This window comes from Cajanus cajan, chromosome 11, assembly GCF_000230855.2.
Source record: "Cajanus cajan strain Asha chromosome 11, NIPB_CcT2T_4, whole genome shotgun sequence".
In the NCBI taxonomy this organism is placed as follows: Eukaryota; Viridiplantae; Streptophyta; class Magnoliopsida; order Fabales; family Fabaceae; genus Cajanus; species Cajanus cajan.
Genome location: NC_138527.1, coordinates 27,232,650 through 27,250,189, shown reverse-complemented (window position 1 = coordinate 27,250,189; position 17,540 = coordinate 27,232,650). Strand labels below are relative to the sequence as shown.

General features: G+C 51.3%; 1 protein-coding gene across 1 annotated transcript; it reads right to left on the bottom strand.

Moving 5' to 3' along the window:
* Nucleotides 1-13,876: 13,876 nt before the first annotated feature.
* LOC145953480 (uncharacterized) lies at nucleotides 13,877-17,491 on the bottom strand. Its single transcript, XM_083067444.1, has one exon. The coding sequence runs from the start codon at nucleotides 17,489-17,491 to the stop codon at nucleotides 13,877-13,879; it is 3,615 nt and encodes a 1,204-aa protein (XP_082923570.1).
* Nucleotides 17,492-17,540: the final 49 nt, after the last annotated feature.

The window sequence follows — 17,540 nt, the reverse complement described above, 5'->3', positions numbered from 1 at the left end:
CTTAGATATTCGTGCCCTGATCTAAGGCCGAGTTGCAAAGCAATCGGCTCCACATGGAGAGAGCCGGGCTCCGTCCCGTGAACCGGTTCGGCCTCAACAGCAGTCGAAGGAGAAGAGCAACCAGGATGCTCACAAAGTGAAGAACAAGAGAAGGGCTGAGGCCGAGGCCGAGCCGCGCCGGCAAAAGCAACAGAGGCTGCCTGCGCTTGTGGCCCCTCAGGGGCTTGTGAGCCCCAGCTTCTTGGCGTCGAATGTTAGTGCCCAAGACTACTTGAGTCAGGATTTGACTTTGGAGATGGGGCAGTCCATATTGGGGCAGATGACTTTGTCCCACAAGTGGACTTTTTTCTGCGAGTTGCAGGCTCGGGCCCTGGCTTTGGCTCAAAGCATTATGATTCAACCGAACGCCGAGGCCGACGGGCTGCACCGACAGCTGGCCGAGTCGGAAAAGTTCGTGCAGGAGACCTTGGCGGCTCTATCTGAGGCTCAAGGTCATGGCAAGAAATGTAAGGCGGAGCTGGACCGTCGGAGCCGTCAGAATGATGACCTAATCTTGAAGGTTCAACGATTGGAGCATCTTTTGAAGGCCGAGGCTGAGAAGTCGGCTTTACTGTTGAAGGAGCTGGAAGCCGAGAAGAAGGACTTCGGCGTATATCGGGAGAGGGCTAGGAGCAAGGTGCTCTCTCAGCATGAAACCGGTTTCACCCTAGCGGCTCGGCAAACCCGGTATTTTGGAAGCCTGCCTGTGGACTTTCAATTTGATATGACCATGGACTTCTATCGAGGGAAATTTGTCAATTTGACCGAAATCCCGCCGAATGAACAGCCGGACACTGAAGTTCTTGTTCGCCATGAGGCCGAACCGAGTGGCGACGGCCATGTGCGGGAGGAAGTAGCCGAGCCGGAGCCTTCGATCCAAGGGGAGCCCGAGGCACAGGCTTAGGGTTATTATGTTTCTTTTTTATGATTTTGTATGCTGGGGTCGATAGTGCCCTGTTAATTTCTTGTAATTCCGGGCCGTTAGAGCCCTTATGTCTTTTTTAATGCAATTTACTGCTTTTATCAAAGTGTTTCTGACCGAACATCAATATAACAAATGTGCCGAACGTAGTTTAATTTGTATTTAACGCATGGAAGACTTGAAATAGTCATACCCTTAACCGAGAGGACTTCTCGGGAGGGAATGCTTGTAGAAGTCACATCCTTGGCCGAGAGACGTCTCGGGAGGGAAGACTTGTAATTTGAAGTCACATCCTTGGCCGAGAGACATCTCGGGAGGGAAGACTTGTAAATTGTAATGAAAGTCACATCCTTGGCCGAGAAACATCTCGGGAGGGAAGACTTGTAATGAAAGCCACATCCTTGGCCGAGAGACATCTCGGGAGGGAAGACTTGTAATGAAAGCCACGTCCTTGGCCGAGAGACATCTCGGGAGGGAAGACTTGTAAATTTTGCGAAAATATAAATCAAGACATAAATATCTGAATTGTATTGTTATTGATGATTGGATGCCTCGTTAAAAACCTTGCCGGCCAAAAACCTCTTTTCACAATTTTTTAAGAGGAAAAAAGACCGGTTTAAGGAAAAGAGTGCACCATAGGACATTTACATGAGTGAAAATCTAACTGTAATAGGTCTTGAGATGGGTGGAGTTCCATGTCCGAGGAATGACCTTGTCGGACAATTCTTCCAACTTGTACGCGCCGTTTTGGAGGGCGTGTCGGACGCGGAAGGGGCCGTCCCAATTTGTCGCCAACTTTCCTTTAGTCGGGTTGTGTCGTGCCGAACCGGATGCCCTCCAAACGAGGTCACCTTCTCGGAAATTTCGTGGTTTTAATTTGGAATTAAACCGTCGAGACATTCTTTGTTTGCACGCTTCGGCTATGATTTGTGATCTATCTCGGACTTCATCAACAACATCCAATTCGGCCCGAATTGCGCCATCGTTAGACTCTTCATGAAAATGTGTGCGTCGGAATGAGGGTTCGCCCACTTCGACTGGTATCATGGCATCTATGTCGTATGCCAACCGGAACGGAGTTTCTTTTGGGCTTGATTGGGGCGTGCACCTGTATGCCTAGAGAACTTCGGGAAGTTCTTCAGCCCAGGATCCTTTGGCCGAGCCGAGGCGCTTTTTCAATTCGAGAGGACCACCTTGTTGGCTGCTTCAGCTTGACCATTGGACTGGGGGTGTTCGACGGATGTGAATCTGTGCCGGATGCCGAGGTTCTCCAAGAAGGTATTGAATTTTTTATCCGTGAACTGAAGCCCGTTGTCGGAAATGATTGTGTATGGGATGCCGAACCGGGTGATGATGTTCTTCCAAAAAAATTTTGGACATTGGTGGCCGTGATGGTGGCAAGCGGTTCGGCTTCGATCCACTTGGTAAAATAATCAACAGCTACTACTAGGAACTTGCACTGACCCTTGGCGAGTGGGAAAGGGCCGAGAATGTCAATGCCCCATAAGGCAAACGGCCAAGGAGCGCTAACCGTGTGAAGCTGCTCGGCCGAGGCGTGTATTAGGTTGCCGTGTTGTTGGCATTGCTTGCATTTCTTCACATATTCGGCGCAATCGGTTTTAAGGGTCGGCCAATAGTAGCCGGCCCTCAAAACCTTGGCAGCTAACGTCCTTCCTCCTGAGTGGGATCCACAGATTCCTTCGTGAACTTCTCACATGACATGGTCGGCTTGCTGCTGGTCAAGGCATTTCAACAAGGGTGTGGAGAACCCTCGCTGATACAACTCTCCTGTCACTACGGAATAACGTGCTGCTTGGGTTCAGATCTTTTTAGCGTCGATTGGATCAGCCGGCTCTGAGCCGTTAACAATGAAATTCATGATGCCAGTCATCCAAGAGTTTGAAAGTTCTTCGATCGGCATGCATTCTTGTGGGATGCTGGATGTGGGTAATTCCAAGTGGATGGTCGTTCGGAGCTGTCCTGGTTTTCGACTACTTGCCAGCTGAGCTAGCTGGTCGGCTCTTTCATTGTTACAACGCGGTGTGTGTCGGACTTGTACATCCTGAAACTAATCCTTCATCCCTTTGAACAGATGGTAATACTTCAACAAGTTCTCGTCCTTAACTTGAAAGTTATCATTGACCTGTTCGGCCACCACTTTCGAGTCGGTCCAGCATACAATTTGTGTGGCTCCCATCTCGGCAGCTAGCCTCATGCCGGCAAGCAAAGCTTCATATTCTGCTTGATTGTTTGACGTTTTGAAGCCGAAGCGTAGTGATTGCTCAAGGGTAATACCGGATGGGCTTTACAAAATTATGCCAGTGCCGCTTCCTTGTTTGTTGGATGATCCGTCGACATGCATGGTCCAGGTATTATCTTCGAAATGGCCAAGTGGTGATAGTTCGTTGATGAAATCGGCCAGACTTTGTGCTTTTATGGTTCCCCATGGTTCGAAACAGATGTTGAATTCGGATAACTCAATCGACCATGCCATTATTCGGCCGGCTAGTTCTGGCTTTCGAAGTACTTTGGCGATCGGGCAATCTGTTCGGACCACCACAGTGTGGCTCTGGAAATACTGTCGAAGGCGCCTAACTGCGTATATGAGACCCAGCGCTACCTTCTCCAACAGTTGGTATCGGCGTTCGACATCTTAAAGCACTCGGCTGATAAAATATATGGGTTGCTGTTGGCCGTCTTGTTCCTGTATCAGACCAGCGCTTATGGCCTCACAAGAAACTGCCAAGTATAGGATTAGTTCTCGACCGGATGTCGGCTTGTTCAGCACTGGTGGAGTGCCGAGGCGTTTTTTGAAGAGTTGAAAAGATATTTCACACTCGTCCGTCCATTGAAATCGATTTGCTTTTTTCAAGAGGCTAAGAATCGGCCTGGAAGTCTCGGCCATGCATGGCAGGAAACGAGACAACGGTGTCAGTCGGCTAGCCAACTTTTGGACCTCTTTCAAGTTTGTCGGGCTTCTCATATTGATGATAGCTTGGCATTTGTCCGGGTTAGCCTCAATGCCCCGACTTGATAGCATGAAACCTAAGAATTTTCCACCTGAGACACCGAATACGCACTTATCAGGATTAAGTCGCATCTGATGCTTCCGAAGGGAATGGAAGACTTCGGCTAGGTCCGTTACATGGGAAGGTGTGTCAGCCGATTTGACCACCATATCATCTACATAAACTTCTATGTTTTTCCCAATCTGGCTGCCGAAAATCTTGTCCATGAGTCGTTGATACGTGGCACCAGCATTCTTGAGGCCGAACGACATTACTTGGTAGCGGTAATTGGCAGATTCTGTGACAAACGCCGTTTTGTCCTCGTCTCGGGAGTGCATGCGGATTTGATTGTAACTTGAGTACGCGTCGAGAAAAGTTAAAAACTTATGGTCGGCCGCCCCATCAACCAATCAGTCTATATTCGGCAACGGATAGGCATCCTTGGGGCATGCCTTGTTCAAATCCGTGTAATCGGTGCACATTCGCCACTTGCCGTTTGACTTTTTGACCATCACAACGTTGGCCAACCAGGTTGTGTACTGGATTTCTCGAATGAAACTTGCTTCTAAGAGCTTGGAAGCTTCTGCTTCGACTGCCTTTTTCCTTTCTTCCCCCATTTTTCTTTTTCGTTGGGCAACTGGCTTTGCTTCCCGGCACACCGAAAGTTTGTGGCACAAAAATGTTGGGTTAATCCCTGGCATATCGGCCGGCCGCCATGCGAAGAGATCCTTGTTTTTTCTGACAACTTGGCCGATATCGCACTTCTCTGTTTCTGATAGGTTGGAACTGAGATAGGTTACATGTAAGTCGGTCGGTCCGATAACAATTGGATGTCGGTCCTCAATCGGTTCGACCCTCTCGTCTTGCTCCATACGAGGGTCGAAGTCCACTATCGTTTCAATATCTTGTGACACTCTGTGAACTCGTTTTAAGCCCCGCGGCTCGGTTGCTTCAAGCTGGGGCAGCCGGAGGCTAGCGAAATAACATTCCCTATCCGCTTTTTGATCGGCATGGACGGTGATAATCCGGCCCGATTCGGACGGGAACTTCATAGCCAAGTGTGGTGTTGACACAATTGCACCCAACTTGTTGAGGGAGGGTCTTCCGAGGAGGATGTTGTAAGCCGTGTTGGCGTGCACAACCACGTACTTCACCGGGATGTCTCGGGCTTCGGCTCCATCAAAGCAGAAGCGAGTGAATAACTTGATGTACCCTTTTGTTTGTACCCGTTCACCAGAAAATCCGACCAAGGGTTCATTGTACGGGATTAATTCGGCTTCCGGGATGCCGAGCTGCTTGAATGTATTCCAGTATAGTATATCGGCCGAGCTGCCTTGATCGACCAACGTTTTTCGAACGATGCAGTTGTGGATTTCGACACTGATGACCATTGGATCGTCTTGGTCCGGGTCAATGCCTTTAAAATTCGCTTCGGTGAACGTGATGGCCGGCAACCTGCGTTGAGTACGTTCTACCGCGTCCACGGCTCGGACGGCTCGCAGATGTCTTTTTTGAGCTGAAGAGGTGGAGCCGCCGCCTGCGAATCCGCCAGCAATAGTATTGACGATTCTTCGAGGTTGGGCTGCCGGCTCATCTTCCTTTTGGCCCCTCGACCGACTTCGTTCCCTGTAAGGGCGCCTGTCGGATCGGTCTCGGTTGTTTTGTTCCTCACGATGCCGACGATCATCGTGTCGAGGAGAGCGAGGTCGATCGACAAAACGTTGAAGCTGCCCTTGTTTGATTAGGTCTTCAATTTTATCTTTTAGAGCTGCGCATTCTTCGGTCGAGTGACCCCGGTTGCGGTGATACCTGCAAGACTTGCTTGTGTCCGCACGTGGGGGGTTCGAAGCTCATTTTGGCACGGCCAAGACTTCCGACGCGAGTGCCTGGTCTAATACAGCCGATCGACTCGCGTTCAGCAAGGTGTAATGAGAGTACCTTGGTCCCCGAGTAGGCTTCTCGCGGGGGACGATCTCTTTCGGGCGACTCCGATAGCTGTTCTCGGTCGGCTTCTCGGTCTTGACGGTTATCTCCGCTCTTGCCTGATTGCGGAACTCAGAAAGCTCCTCCATCTGCATGTACTTATCGGCGCGCCAACGCAAATCATCCATGTCGGTTGGTGGTTTTTTGCAGATACTGTTGGCAAATGGTCCCGGTTTCAAGGCGGTGGTCAAATGATGGAGGGCGACAGCCGGATTGAGATCTCGGATTTCAAGGGCTGCTTTGTTAAATCGGCTTATGAAGGTTCGAAGGGATTCCTTCTTCTCTTGCCTTATGCTCACCAGTGCGAGGGAAGTCAGATGGTGGGGTCGGCTGGTGGCAAACTGGATAGTGAACTGGGATGCCAGGGTGTTGAAAGAGTCGATCGAGTTGGCCGGGAGACGAGTGAACCAACTCAATGCCCTTCCTTTCAAAGATGTTGGGAAGATACGACATAGGGCGGCGTCGTCGGTGGTGCTAAGTGTGACTTGGGTGAGGAAAATATCGACGTGCTCGTCGGGGTCAGTGGTCCCGTCATACTTATCTATCGGAAGGGATTTCCAATGGTCTAGAAGGGAGGATTGCATTATGTTGGGGGTGAAAGGGTGTCGGTGTGCTCCGGTAGGTGGAGCGTATGCGGGTCGGCCGGTGACTTGGGCAGCCAAGGCGTGGTTTCTTGGGGCGACATTGGAAGTGTGGGGAAGAGAGGTATGTCCGAGCGAGTGGAACGAACCCTGGGTATGAGTCGGCTCGGAAGGTTTCCATGTGGGAACTTTGTTTTGGTTTTTCAAGGCAGCATTCTCTTCCCTCAAGGTGGCCATCTCACGAGCATCTTTCTCTCATTGTTGCTTCATGGCGGCCATTTCCTCCTTTAGTTACCGTACCATCTCGACCATGTTGGTCTCGTCAATCGTCTCGGCGGTATCTGCTTCGGATTGGTGTTCATCTTTGGATCGGTGGTCTTCCGTGTGATTTCTCCTTGTCTTTGCCATGATATCTCTTCGAAATAGTACTCAATCTGACTTCTTCAAAAGCTACCGGTTCGGCCCCACGGTGGGCGCCAAAATGTACCTGTCTGAGGGCACACTCGTAGTCTTCTGGGGTGTAGGGGAGCCGAACGGGAGCTTCAAGTGGATTCTTCAGAGGGGGGAGGTACCCGCAAAAGGTACTCCGACGCTCAAGTCAGGACAGACACGATTTTCTAGTGTAATAAATGAACAGTGACATACCTTGTTACGTGTGACCTATTTATAATACCTGACATGGGCCTGAGCATGGTGTGCCTTCTCTGACATTTACCAAATTAGGTAATACGATGTTAATCGGCTGATTATGTCTTAATCATGTGCTTATCCTTGTTAATCATAATCGTTGTTCTAATTATTCGATGCTGACTTTTGGCTGAACCGAGACAAAACGGCCGAAACGTCCTCTCTCGGCTTCTGGCCGAGCCGATAGGGGAAGAGCACAGTTCTCAGTGGTATTCGAGCAGTGTCATCTGATAGTACATGACGTGCCGGTCCACGTGGCCGAGCCGAAATGATGTCTGAGCTGTGTCAATATCTGATAGGACATGACGTGTCGGTCCACGTGGCTGATCCACGTGGCCGATAGGGTCCTTCCGGTACACAAATATTTAAATGACTGTTATATTGTGATTAATAATTTTTTTATTATTAAACAAAATGTTAGCATGATAATTAATTTACTTCTAATTAAATAAACGACACATCAATATTACAAAATAAAATATAGTGTTCCTGTGTTAGGATACACACTTCACTTATCCTTGTTGTAGCGAGTCTAATCCTGGGTCTCGGTCTTCTCGTTCCTATCCGGGTAGTCCGATGTGAGGGGGGGGTGTGCCTGCAAAGACACTCCAACGCTCAAGTAAGTACTCGGCGTAATAAATGCGGTAGGTCAAAAGTAGTTACGTACCTCTCAGGAGTTCTATTTATAGGTGTTCGTGTTGGGCCGTGATTATGGGTTGGGCCCCGGGAAATTAGGGGACTGATCCGAAGTTTATGCTAATTAAGTTATCCGTAATTAAGCCGGTAATGACGTTGACCTTGGCCGACCGTACCGATAAGTTCCGTACGTTCGTGCGGGGTCGGTGGTGTCGGGTACTCGATGTGTTCGGGTACACAAAGCGTTCGGACTGCTCGGCCTAGTCGGCACCATACGGTATACAACCCCCTCAGCGTCGAGGATAGAAAAGACGAAGACGATAAAGAAAACTTAGCCATTGAGCCCCTGGCGTTCGGGTAGCTCGGCCTTATTTCTCGCAAGGCCTGAATTCGGGGGGGGGGGGTTTAATCTCCTGAAGTAACGCTGCACCGAGCTCTCAGTGTCGATGAGCCGAACCCTCCTTGGATTACGCGTTGTGAAATCGACGCGTGGACTTCGGTGGAGGGTTCCTAGAGTTGACAAGGTGGCCTGGAAATCATGCCGAGATTTCTGATAGAAGTGACCTGAAAATGCTCAAATTTGAGGTCGTGCCGTGGCCTTTTTAGATGTTGGGGGCCGATACCGAGACCGCCGAGATGAGTGGGCCTCAAATGTTGGAATTAATTGTTGTGCCGAGGTCTTTTTAGATGTTGGGAGCCGATACCGAGACCGCCGAGATGAGTGGGCCTCCAATGTTGGAATTAATTGTTGTGCCGAGGCCTCAAACGAGTGTTGAAGGTCATGCCGAGGTTGAAACGAGTGTGACTTGCCACGTGGGCCTTAGCGGTTACAGGCCCAACGGTTATTTAATCTGGACCGTTGGATGTTCTAGATCGAACGGTCCCGGTCTTGCTGAGGCTTTTCACCTTCCCCGTTTACCTCACCTATAAATAGGGGGGGTGTGTGAGAATTTACTTGCTGTAAATTCTCCGAGCTCTCTCGCAATCAGTTTCGACCGAGCTAACCGAGTAAGGTAAATTTTGTATTCGTTATTTTTTAGCAATAAATGGATAGGGGATATTCCTCGGCAAGGAGTTGGACGTCCTCGGAGAGTTCAGACACTAATTCAAGTAGAGGGGGGTCGGGGTCAAGTGAGATATCTAGGCTGCCGCCTCTGCAGTGCGAGGTAGTGTTTCCTTCCGACCGCCCCGATCCAGAAGATAGTGGGGATGAGGTGGTTGAGATCTCGGCACCGCCGAATCTAGGTATAGCCCTGGCGCGAGCTGTCGAAGTTGACAAGAGGGGGGTGAGTTTGGTCGGGGTAGAGCCTGCCGACGTGGAGATTCAGGGGGGTGTAAGGGAAGTGATCGGTGGTGGTCGAGGTAAACGTAAGGTCACCTCGAGACCTAAGCCGAGAGCGAGGATTGATTATGGCTCTCTGGAGATGTCGGGGTATGAATGGGTAGACGGAGAGGTCGGCATATATTTCTCCAAGTGGTCTGACCAAGCCATGCTAGACACCTTTGTTTCTTTGGAGAAGTGTTTTGGCAGTGGAGACAGAGAATTTCCTTTGCTTGCCGAGACGTGCGAGGACGATGGGCCGAACACTGATTTCGTCTTTCTGGAACCAAGTGACGACGAGGCCGACTACTTCTACGCCTACATGTGCTGGTTCGAAGATCTCGGGGTCCAATTGCCATTTGATGATTTCCAGATGGGTGTGCTCCGAGTGCTAAATGTTGCGCCGACCCAATTACATCCGAATGCCTGGGCGGCAATGCAGGCATTCCGAAACTTCTGTCTATGCTTAGGACTCACGCCTCGGCCGTTGGCGTTTCTATATTTTTATACGTGTCGGCCGAGTAAACCGGTGAAGTGGGTATCGTTGTCTCGGGTGCCGAAGCGTGGGTTTCTTCAAGCCTTCACCTCGTCCTATAAAGGGTTTAAGAGTGGGTTTTTTAAGGTTCGTTGGGGGTCGGACATGAGAGATTGTTTCTATGATCGCGAAAACACTCCCCTATTCCCCTTCTACTGGACGAGGCGTCCGACTCGTTACGAAGCTATATCAAAATCAAAACTCCCTGCCGAGGACATAGAGATTGTAGAACTCCTCGACCAACTGCCGAAGGAACTACCCGTCCGAAGCCTCCTGGATATTTTCGAGACGTCTCATTTTGAGATGGTCTTGCTAGGTATGTACCTTAGGCTTCGGTAATGTAGCACCGTTTTTAATTGATGTTAAAATTTGCTTTGTTGTAGGATTGATGGCCGGAGGCAAACTTGACGTGGTCGCGATGCTCGCCAAGAGGGCAAAGGAAGCAAAGGAGAGCGGAAAGGTGCCGCCGGCAAGATCGGCCCTCAAGGAACAACGAGACAAGCCTCCTCACGTCCTGATTCCGGTGTCCGATCCCAAAAAGAAAGGGGGGTCGTCTAGGGTTCGGGCGGCCGAACAGAACCTTGAGTCGGAACGACCGAGCACTTCCTCCAAGCGGCCGAAGCAGCTATCACTGGATCAAACAGGGTGCGGGGCCATCGCCATTCCTGCTGTTGTTGCGGGGTCCAACTTCCTGGCTTCGAACGTGCAGGTCGAGAACTTGGTCAGTCTCGACGTTACTACCGGGGGAGGACTTCAATACTTGGAGGGGATGTCAACGGAGGCCGAGTTCAAGCTATTCTGTGAGCTTGATGCTCGGACTTCCCTCGTGGCCAAGCATGTGAGGATGAGGTCGGCTGTCTCGGCCGAGAGGCTCCAAAGCCGTTTGAAAGATGCTGAGGCGACGGTGAAAGATGCCTTGAGTGCTAATGCCAAGGCCACTGAATCGGCTGAGGAATTGAAGAAAGCCGCCGATGCGTATCGCAGAGAGGCCGATGACTTGAAGCTGACCGTGCAAAAGATGAAGGTCGACGCCGCCGCTGCTGCAAACGAGATCGCCCGGCTTAAGGAGTCGGCTGCGCAGTTCGAGGCCGAGGCCACCGAGCAAATTCTCTCCCAACGTGACGCCGGCTTCCATCACGCTGTTCGGCAGGCTTATCACTTTTGCGACGTCCCGGCTGACTTTCAGTTTGATGTTAGTCGGGACTTCTTGGGTGGCAAGTTTATGAGCTACGCCGAGTTCCCCCAAGGAGCCGAGCCAGATGCCGAGGCCCCGCGCCAGAATATGTCCAGTCGGGCCCCGGTGCAATCAACTGGGGAGGATGACCAAATAATTGATGTTGTCGGAGACGGGACCCCGGTGGAGCCGGCGGTTGAATAGGATCGGCTTGTATAGTCTGCTAGGTTTAGGGATTACTTGTAATTTGGCCGGTGGCGCCTTTTGTTAGCTCGGCCTTAGGTGTCGGGGGTGTAGGCTGATTTAATTTTTTGTAAGTAGCCATTTTGATCGGCACTGATTAAATAGACAATTTTTATTTCAAGTTAAGATGAACCGAACGCGCCTCAACCGAGGGTTTTTTCACAACGCGATAGAAACGAAACCTGTGCGAGCGACCGGCTCAATCTGCCATTATTAATAATGAGACTGCATTTGAATGCTAAGTTAAAATGAATCGGCCTCGGCTTAACCGAGGGTTTTCCCTTTCTCAACTCGGTGGAAATGAAACCTTTTCGAGAGGTCGGCTTAATCGGCAGTTATTAATAATGAGACTTCATTTGGGTTAACCGAGGGTTTTCTTTGTGAGAGGTCGGTTAGGTCGGCCATAAGTGATCCCACCGCCATGTATGGTGCGTAGCGGGTTCTTGTTCTACTTACGCGAGTAGGAGGTAGCTCGGTCAAATCGTGATGGGCCCGACCCATTGGGAGTCGGGGCGTTATGTTGGGTTTAAATGCTGGTGGTATGCTACTCGGCCTAGATGCGTTCTTAACCGAGGGGGTACTCGGCAAGGAAACATCGAAGTGGTCGGCCGAGGGTTGCTTGGTCGGGCTCGGGTGGAACGTCGAAGTGGTCGGCCGAAGGTTGCTCGGCGTTGGTGCGTGAGTAACGTTGGCCCAGGTGCATCCTTAGCCGAGGAGGGTACTCGGCAGGGAAACCTGTCGGGCTCGGTAGAACGTCGAAGTGGTCGGCCGAGGATTGCTCGGTGTTGGTGCGTGAGTAACGTTCGGCCCAGGGGCATCCTTAGCCGAGGAGGGTACTCGGCAGGGAAACCTGTCGGGCTCGGTAGAACGTCGAAGTGGTCGGCCGAGGATTGCTCGGCGTTTGTACGTGTCGATCGAGATCGAATTCCGCATCATTGTGGTCTACATATGCATAATATTGGATGAGGAAAGATAATGAAATAAGTTTTTTATTAATTAAGTGCCTCGTTAAAAACCTTGCCGACCCAAAACCCTCCTTAGGGACAAAAGAGTCGGTCAAGGAAAAGAGTGCACTAGTACATCAACTGTAATACATCTTTAGGTGAGTTGAGTTCCAAGTTCTAGGGATAGGCTTTCCGGATAGGTGCTCCAGCTTGAATGCTCCGTTATTCAGGTTGTGTCGGACTCGGAAGGGCCCATCCCAGTTTGGGGCGAGCTTCCCTTGCTTCGGATCTTTCCTCGCTTCGCCCGTGGCTCTCCAAACGAGATCTCCTTCTCGGAATGCTCGAGGCTTCACCTTGCTGTCGAACCTTCTCTTGTATCGTTGTTTGGTGGCCTCGGCCACAACCAGCGCTCGGTCTCGAACCTCTTCTATCGCGTCTAGGTTTGTTCGGAGTTCGGCTTCGTTGTTTGCCTCATCAAAGTGGGTTCGGCGGAATGACGGTTCCCCGATTTCCACTGGGATCATCGCATCGGACCCATAAGCCATGCGAAAAGGGGTCTCCTGCGTAGTCGATTGGGGGGTACATCGGTATGCCCAGAGCACCTCGGGTAGTTGCTCGGCCCATGCTCCCTTTGCCTCCCCTAGCCGTTTCTTTAATTCTGCCAGGATGACCTTGTTGGCCGACTCGGCCTGCCCATTTGTTTGTGGGTGTTCCACCGAGGTAAACTTGTGTTGTACTCCTAGGCCAGCCAGGAACTCGTTGAGTTTTCGATCGGTGAATTGAAGGCCGTTGTCGGTCACTAGTGTGTGAGGGACGCCGAAGCGGGTGATGATGTTTTTCCATAGGAATTTTTGAACCTGGAGGGCGGAGATGCATGCCAGGGGTTCGGCCTCAATCCACTTGGTAAACAAATCCACGGCTACGATGAGGAACTTGCATTGCCCCTTGGCGATCGAAAATGGTCCTAGTATGTCGGCTCCCCAGGTAGCGAATGGCCATGCGGGGGGGATGCAATGTAGTTGCTCGGCCGGCTGGTGGATTAGGTTCCCATGCTTCTGACACGGTAGACACTTCTTCACAAACGCTGCACAGTCGGTGCTCATGGTCGGCCAGTAGTATCCGGCCGGTAAGAGCTTGGAGACAGTTGTCCTTGCTCCTGAGTGCAGGCCGCAGATTCCCTCGTGCACCTCTCTCGTCACATAATCGGCTTCCTGGAGGTCGAGACATTTTAGCAACGGGGTAGAGAAACCACGTTTGTACAATTGCCCGGCAATGATGGTATATCTACTGGCTTGGGTTCGCAAACGTTTGGCCTCGGCCGGATCGTCCGGTGTGACCCCGTCAATGATGAGCTTTGATTTCGGCTCGCCAGTCTGGGGGATCTTTCGGTGCGGTGTGGTCAGCATCGACATTTGCTATCAATTCGGTGTCAACACTGGGGTGGTCGATCTCCTGTTGGATGATGGTTCTCAAGTGACCTGGTTTTTTGGTTGTGGCTAGCCTAGCCAACCGGTCGGCTCGAGTGTTGTTCTCTCGTGGGATGTGCTCGACCGACACCTCCTGGAAGTTTGACTTCAGCCCTTGATAAGTGTGGTAGTATTTCATCATCACGTGGTCCTTGACCTGGAAATTACCACCTACTTGTTCGGCCACAACCTTAGAATCGGTCAGACATTTGATTCTCGTCGCGCCCATGTCTTCGGCTAACCTGAGCCCGGCTATCAGGGCTTCGTACTCGGCCTGATTGTTGGAGGCTTTGAATCGAAAACGCAGGGATTGCTCCAAAGTAATGCCCTTCGGCCCCTATAAGATTACACCTGCTCCGCTCCCTTGGCTGTTTGAGGAGCCGTCCACGTGGAGGGTCCACCATTGTTCTTCGAAGTGGCCGTGGGGGTGTAACTCGTTCACGAAGTCGGCCAAGCATTGCGCTTTGATCGGCCCTCTCGGCCTGTATGCAATGTCAAATTGTGAGAGTTCGATAGCCCATGCCATCATTCTCCCAGCGAGTTCGGGTTTTCCTAGGACTTTGGAAACCGGGCAATCGGTGTGCACGACCATTCGGTGGCTCTGAAAGTAGTGTCTCAAACGTCGGGAGGTATGTACCAATCCGAGAGCGACTTTTTCAATAAGTTGGTATCGGGTCTCAGAATCCTGAAGAAGTCGGCTAACGAAATAGACGGGAACCTGGGAGCCTCCCTTTTCTTGTTCCAGAACCGAGCTGATTGCTTCGTCTGATACGGCTAAGTATACCAACAGCGGATTCGAACGGTCCGGTCTCGTCAGGGTCGGAGGGGTCGCCAAAGCTGTTTTCAATGCCGCGAAGGCCTCTTCGCATGATTCGTTCCAGGCGAAAGTCGACGCCTTTTTCAAGAGCTTCGTCATCGGACTGATTTTGTCGCCTAGCCGAGGGAGGAATCGGGACAGGGCAACCAGTCTTCCAGAGAGGCGCTGCAATTCCTTCAGGCTGCTCGGGCTCCGCATATCTATTACAGCTTGGCATTTGTCTCGGTTAGCTTCTATGCCTCTCGATGATAGCATAAAACCGAGAAATTTACCTCCCTTAACCCCGAAAGTGCACTTCTCGGGGTTGAGTCGCATGTTATGTTTACGCAATGCTCCGAATGCTTCGGCGAGGTCGGCCGCGTGATCTTCCATGGAGTTAGATTTCACCACCATATCGTCCACATAAATCTCGATGTTGCGGCCGATTTGATCTCGGAATACCTTGTCCATCAACCTCTGATAGGTTGCCCCAGCGTTCTTCAACCCGAACGACATTACCTTGTAACAAAAATTGGCGCTTTCGGTGATGAACACCGTTTTTTCCTCGTCGGCCGGGTGCATTTTTATTTGGTTATAACCTGAATATGCATCCAAGAAGCTGAAGATTGCGTGCCCTGACGCACCGTCTACAAGCCGATCAATACAAGGGAGCGGGTATGCATCCTTCGGGCAGGCTTTATTGAGGTCGGTGTAGTCGGTACACATTCTCCATTTGCCATTTGACTTCTTGACCAGAACTACATTTGCCAGCCACGTGGTGTAGGTAACTTCTCGGATGAACTTTGCTTGCAATAGTTTTTGCACCTCAACATTTGCAGCCCTTCGTTTCTCGTCTCCCATTTTCCTTTTCTTTTGGGCTATCGGTCGGGCGTCTCGGCACACTGCTAACCGGTGACACAAGAAACCAGGGTCTATCCCAGGCATGTCTGACGCCGTCCAAGCAAACAAGTCTTTGTTGTCTCGGACAGTTTGCCTGACTCGGTTTGCATCAGTTTCGCTCAACTGGGATCCTATTTGGGTGATTTGTTCGGGTGATCGGCCGAGCTGGAAAGGGACGAGGTCTTCGGCGGCCTCAATTCGTTCCACTTCCCCTAAACGAGGATCGAGGTCGATGCTCTCGGCTGTCTCCTGTCTAACCACGTTTACCCCTCTTGCTGTCGCGGGTGGCTCGGCCAGAGGATGCACCTTCAGGCTAGAGAGGTAACACTCCCTTGCAGTTTTTTGGTCGGCATGCACGGTGATCACCTCCTGCTTATCCCTCGATGGAAATTTCATGCACAGGTGAGGGGTCGAAACAATGGCCCCCAACGTGTTGATCGAGGGTCGGCCCAGTAGAACATTGTACGACGTGTTGGCGTGTACCACGATGTATCGGATCTTGATCTCTCGGGAAGTCTTTTGGTCGAACCCGAAACGGGTATACAGGTCGATGCACCCTCTCGTCATCACTCTTTCGCCAGAAAAACCGACCAGGGGTTCGTGATATGGCTCTAAGCTCTCCTCGGGAATCCCTAGCTGCACAAAAGTATTCCAGTACAAGATGTCGGCGGAGCTCCCTTGGTCGACCAGGGTTTTCTTCACGATGCAGTTGTGCATCTCGACTGAAATCACCATAGGGTCGTCTTGGATGGGGTCGACACCACGAAAGTCTCGGTCTGAGAATGTGATGGTCGGCATCCTCGGTGCTTTCTGTTGGTTCACGGTATTTACATCTCGGACAGCCCGGAGGTGCCGCTTTCTAGCCGAAGAGGTGGAGCCTCCTCCGGCGAAACCCCCGGCAATCGTGTTTATTATCTTTCTCGGCCGAGTGTTGTCTTCTCTTGAATTTCGTGAATGGTCTTTCCTTTCGGCCGAACGAGACCTGTGACGTCGATCCCTTGGTGGTGACGTTCGCCGACTGTATTCTTCGTCTCTCCCTCTTGGCCGGTGGTCTTGCGGTGAGACAAAGTTCTTCAGGTGACCTTGCTTGATAAGGTCCTCAAGCTTGTCCTTTAGCGCCGAGCATTCTTCTGTCGAGTGCCCCCGGTTTCGGTGGAATCGGCATGCTTTCGCCTTGTCCGCTCTTGGGGGCGTGTTCGCTCTTTTTGGAATTATCAAGATTTCCGACGAGAGGGCTTGCTCCAATACCTTAGCCCTGCTAGCGTTGAGGGGAGTGTACGTTGTGTATCGTGGTCCTCTCGGGGGGCGGGAATTTGAGGGGTCGGCATTGATCTTTTTTGTTGGTTCCCGGCTAGATTCCTTCCGGTTGTAATTCTCCTCGGCTCTAGCTTGATTTCTTGTTTCGGCCAACTCCTCCATTTGCATGTATTTTTCAGCTCGGCGTCGGAGATCATTCATGTCCACAGGTGGCTTTTTGCATAAGCTATTGACGAACGGTCCCGGCCTGAGGGCAGTGCTCAACCGGTCCAGCGCCACGGCTGGGTTAAGATCACCGATCTCCATGGCAATCCTGTTGAACCGGTCCATGAAACATCTCAGACTCTCTTTCTTCTCCTGACGCACTCCCGCTAAAGCCAACGAGGTCGTCCTGTACGGCTTGCTCGTCGCAAATTGCAAAGTGAACTGGGATGACAACTCGCCAAACGAGTCGATGGAAGAGTTCCGCAACCTGGTGAACCAGTTTAGAGCTCTTCCTTTCAGTGAGGTGGGAAATATTCGACACAGGGCCGAGTCGTCTTGGGTGGAGAGAGTTGCCTGCGTCAGGAAAACATTTAGGTGTTCATCGGGGTCGGAAGTTCCGTCATATTTCTCAATTGGGAGGTTTTTCCAATGATCCATGAGGGTTGTTTCCATTATTCTCCGTGAAAAGGGATGTCTTAGGGAATGGACGGTGGTTTCGGCCCTGTTGGCTATCAATGAGGTGCTCGGCATTCGAGTTACCGGCTCAGTCGGGGCGTGATAGGCAGATTCTTCCACGGCTGTGGGGGTGGACGACACACAAGTTTGGTTCAGGTTCCGGAGTTCGGCATTCTGCCGCCGTAACTCGGCTAGCTCCCGGGCGTCGGCTTCTCTTTGCCTGCGTATGGTGGCCATTTCTTCCCGCAACGCGCGGAGGTCGTCTTGTAAATTTGGTTGGGTTTGATCAGTATTCGGCTGGACCTGCTGTATCACGGGTTCCGGTTGAGTTTGGGGCATTCCGTACGGGTAACGCTCTTAGTTAGTCATGGCGGGATTGGCTTCGGTA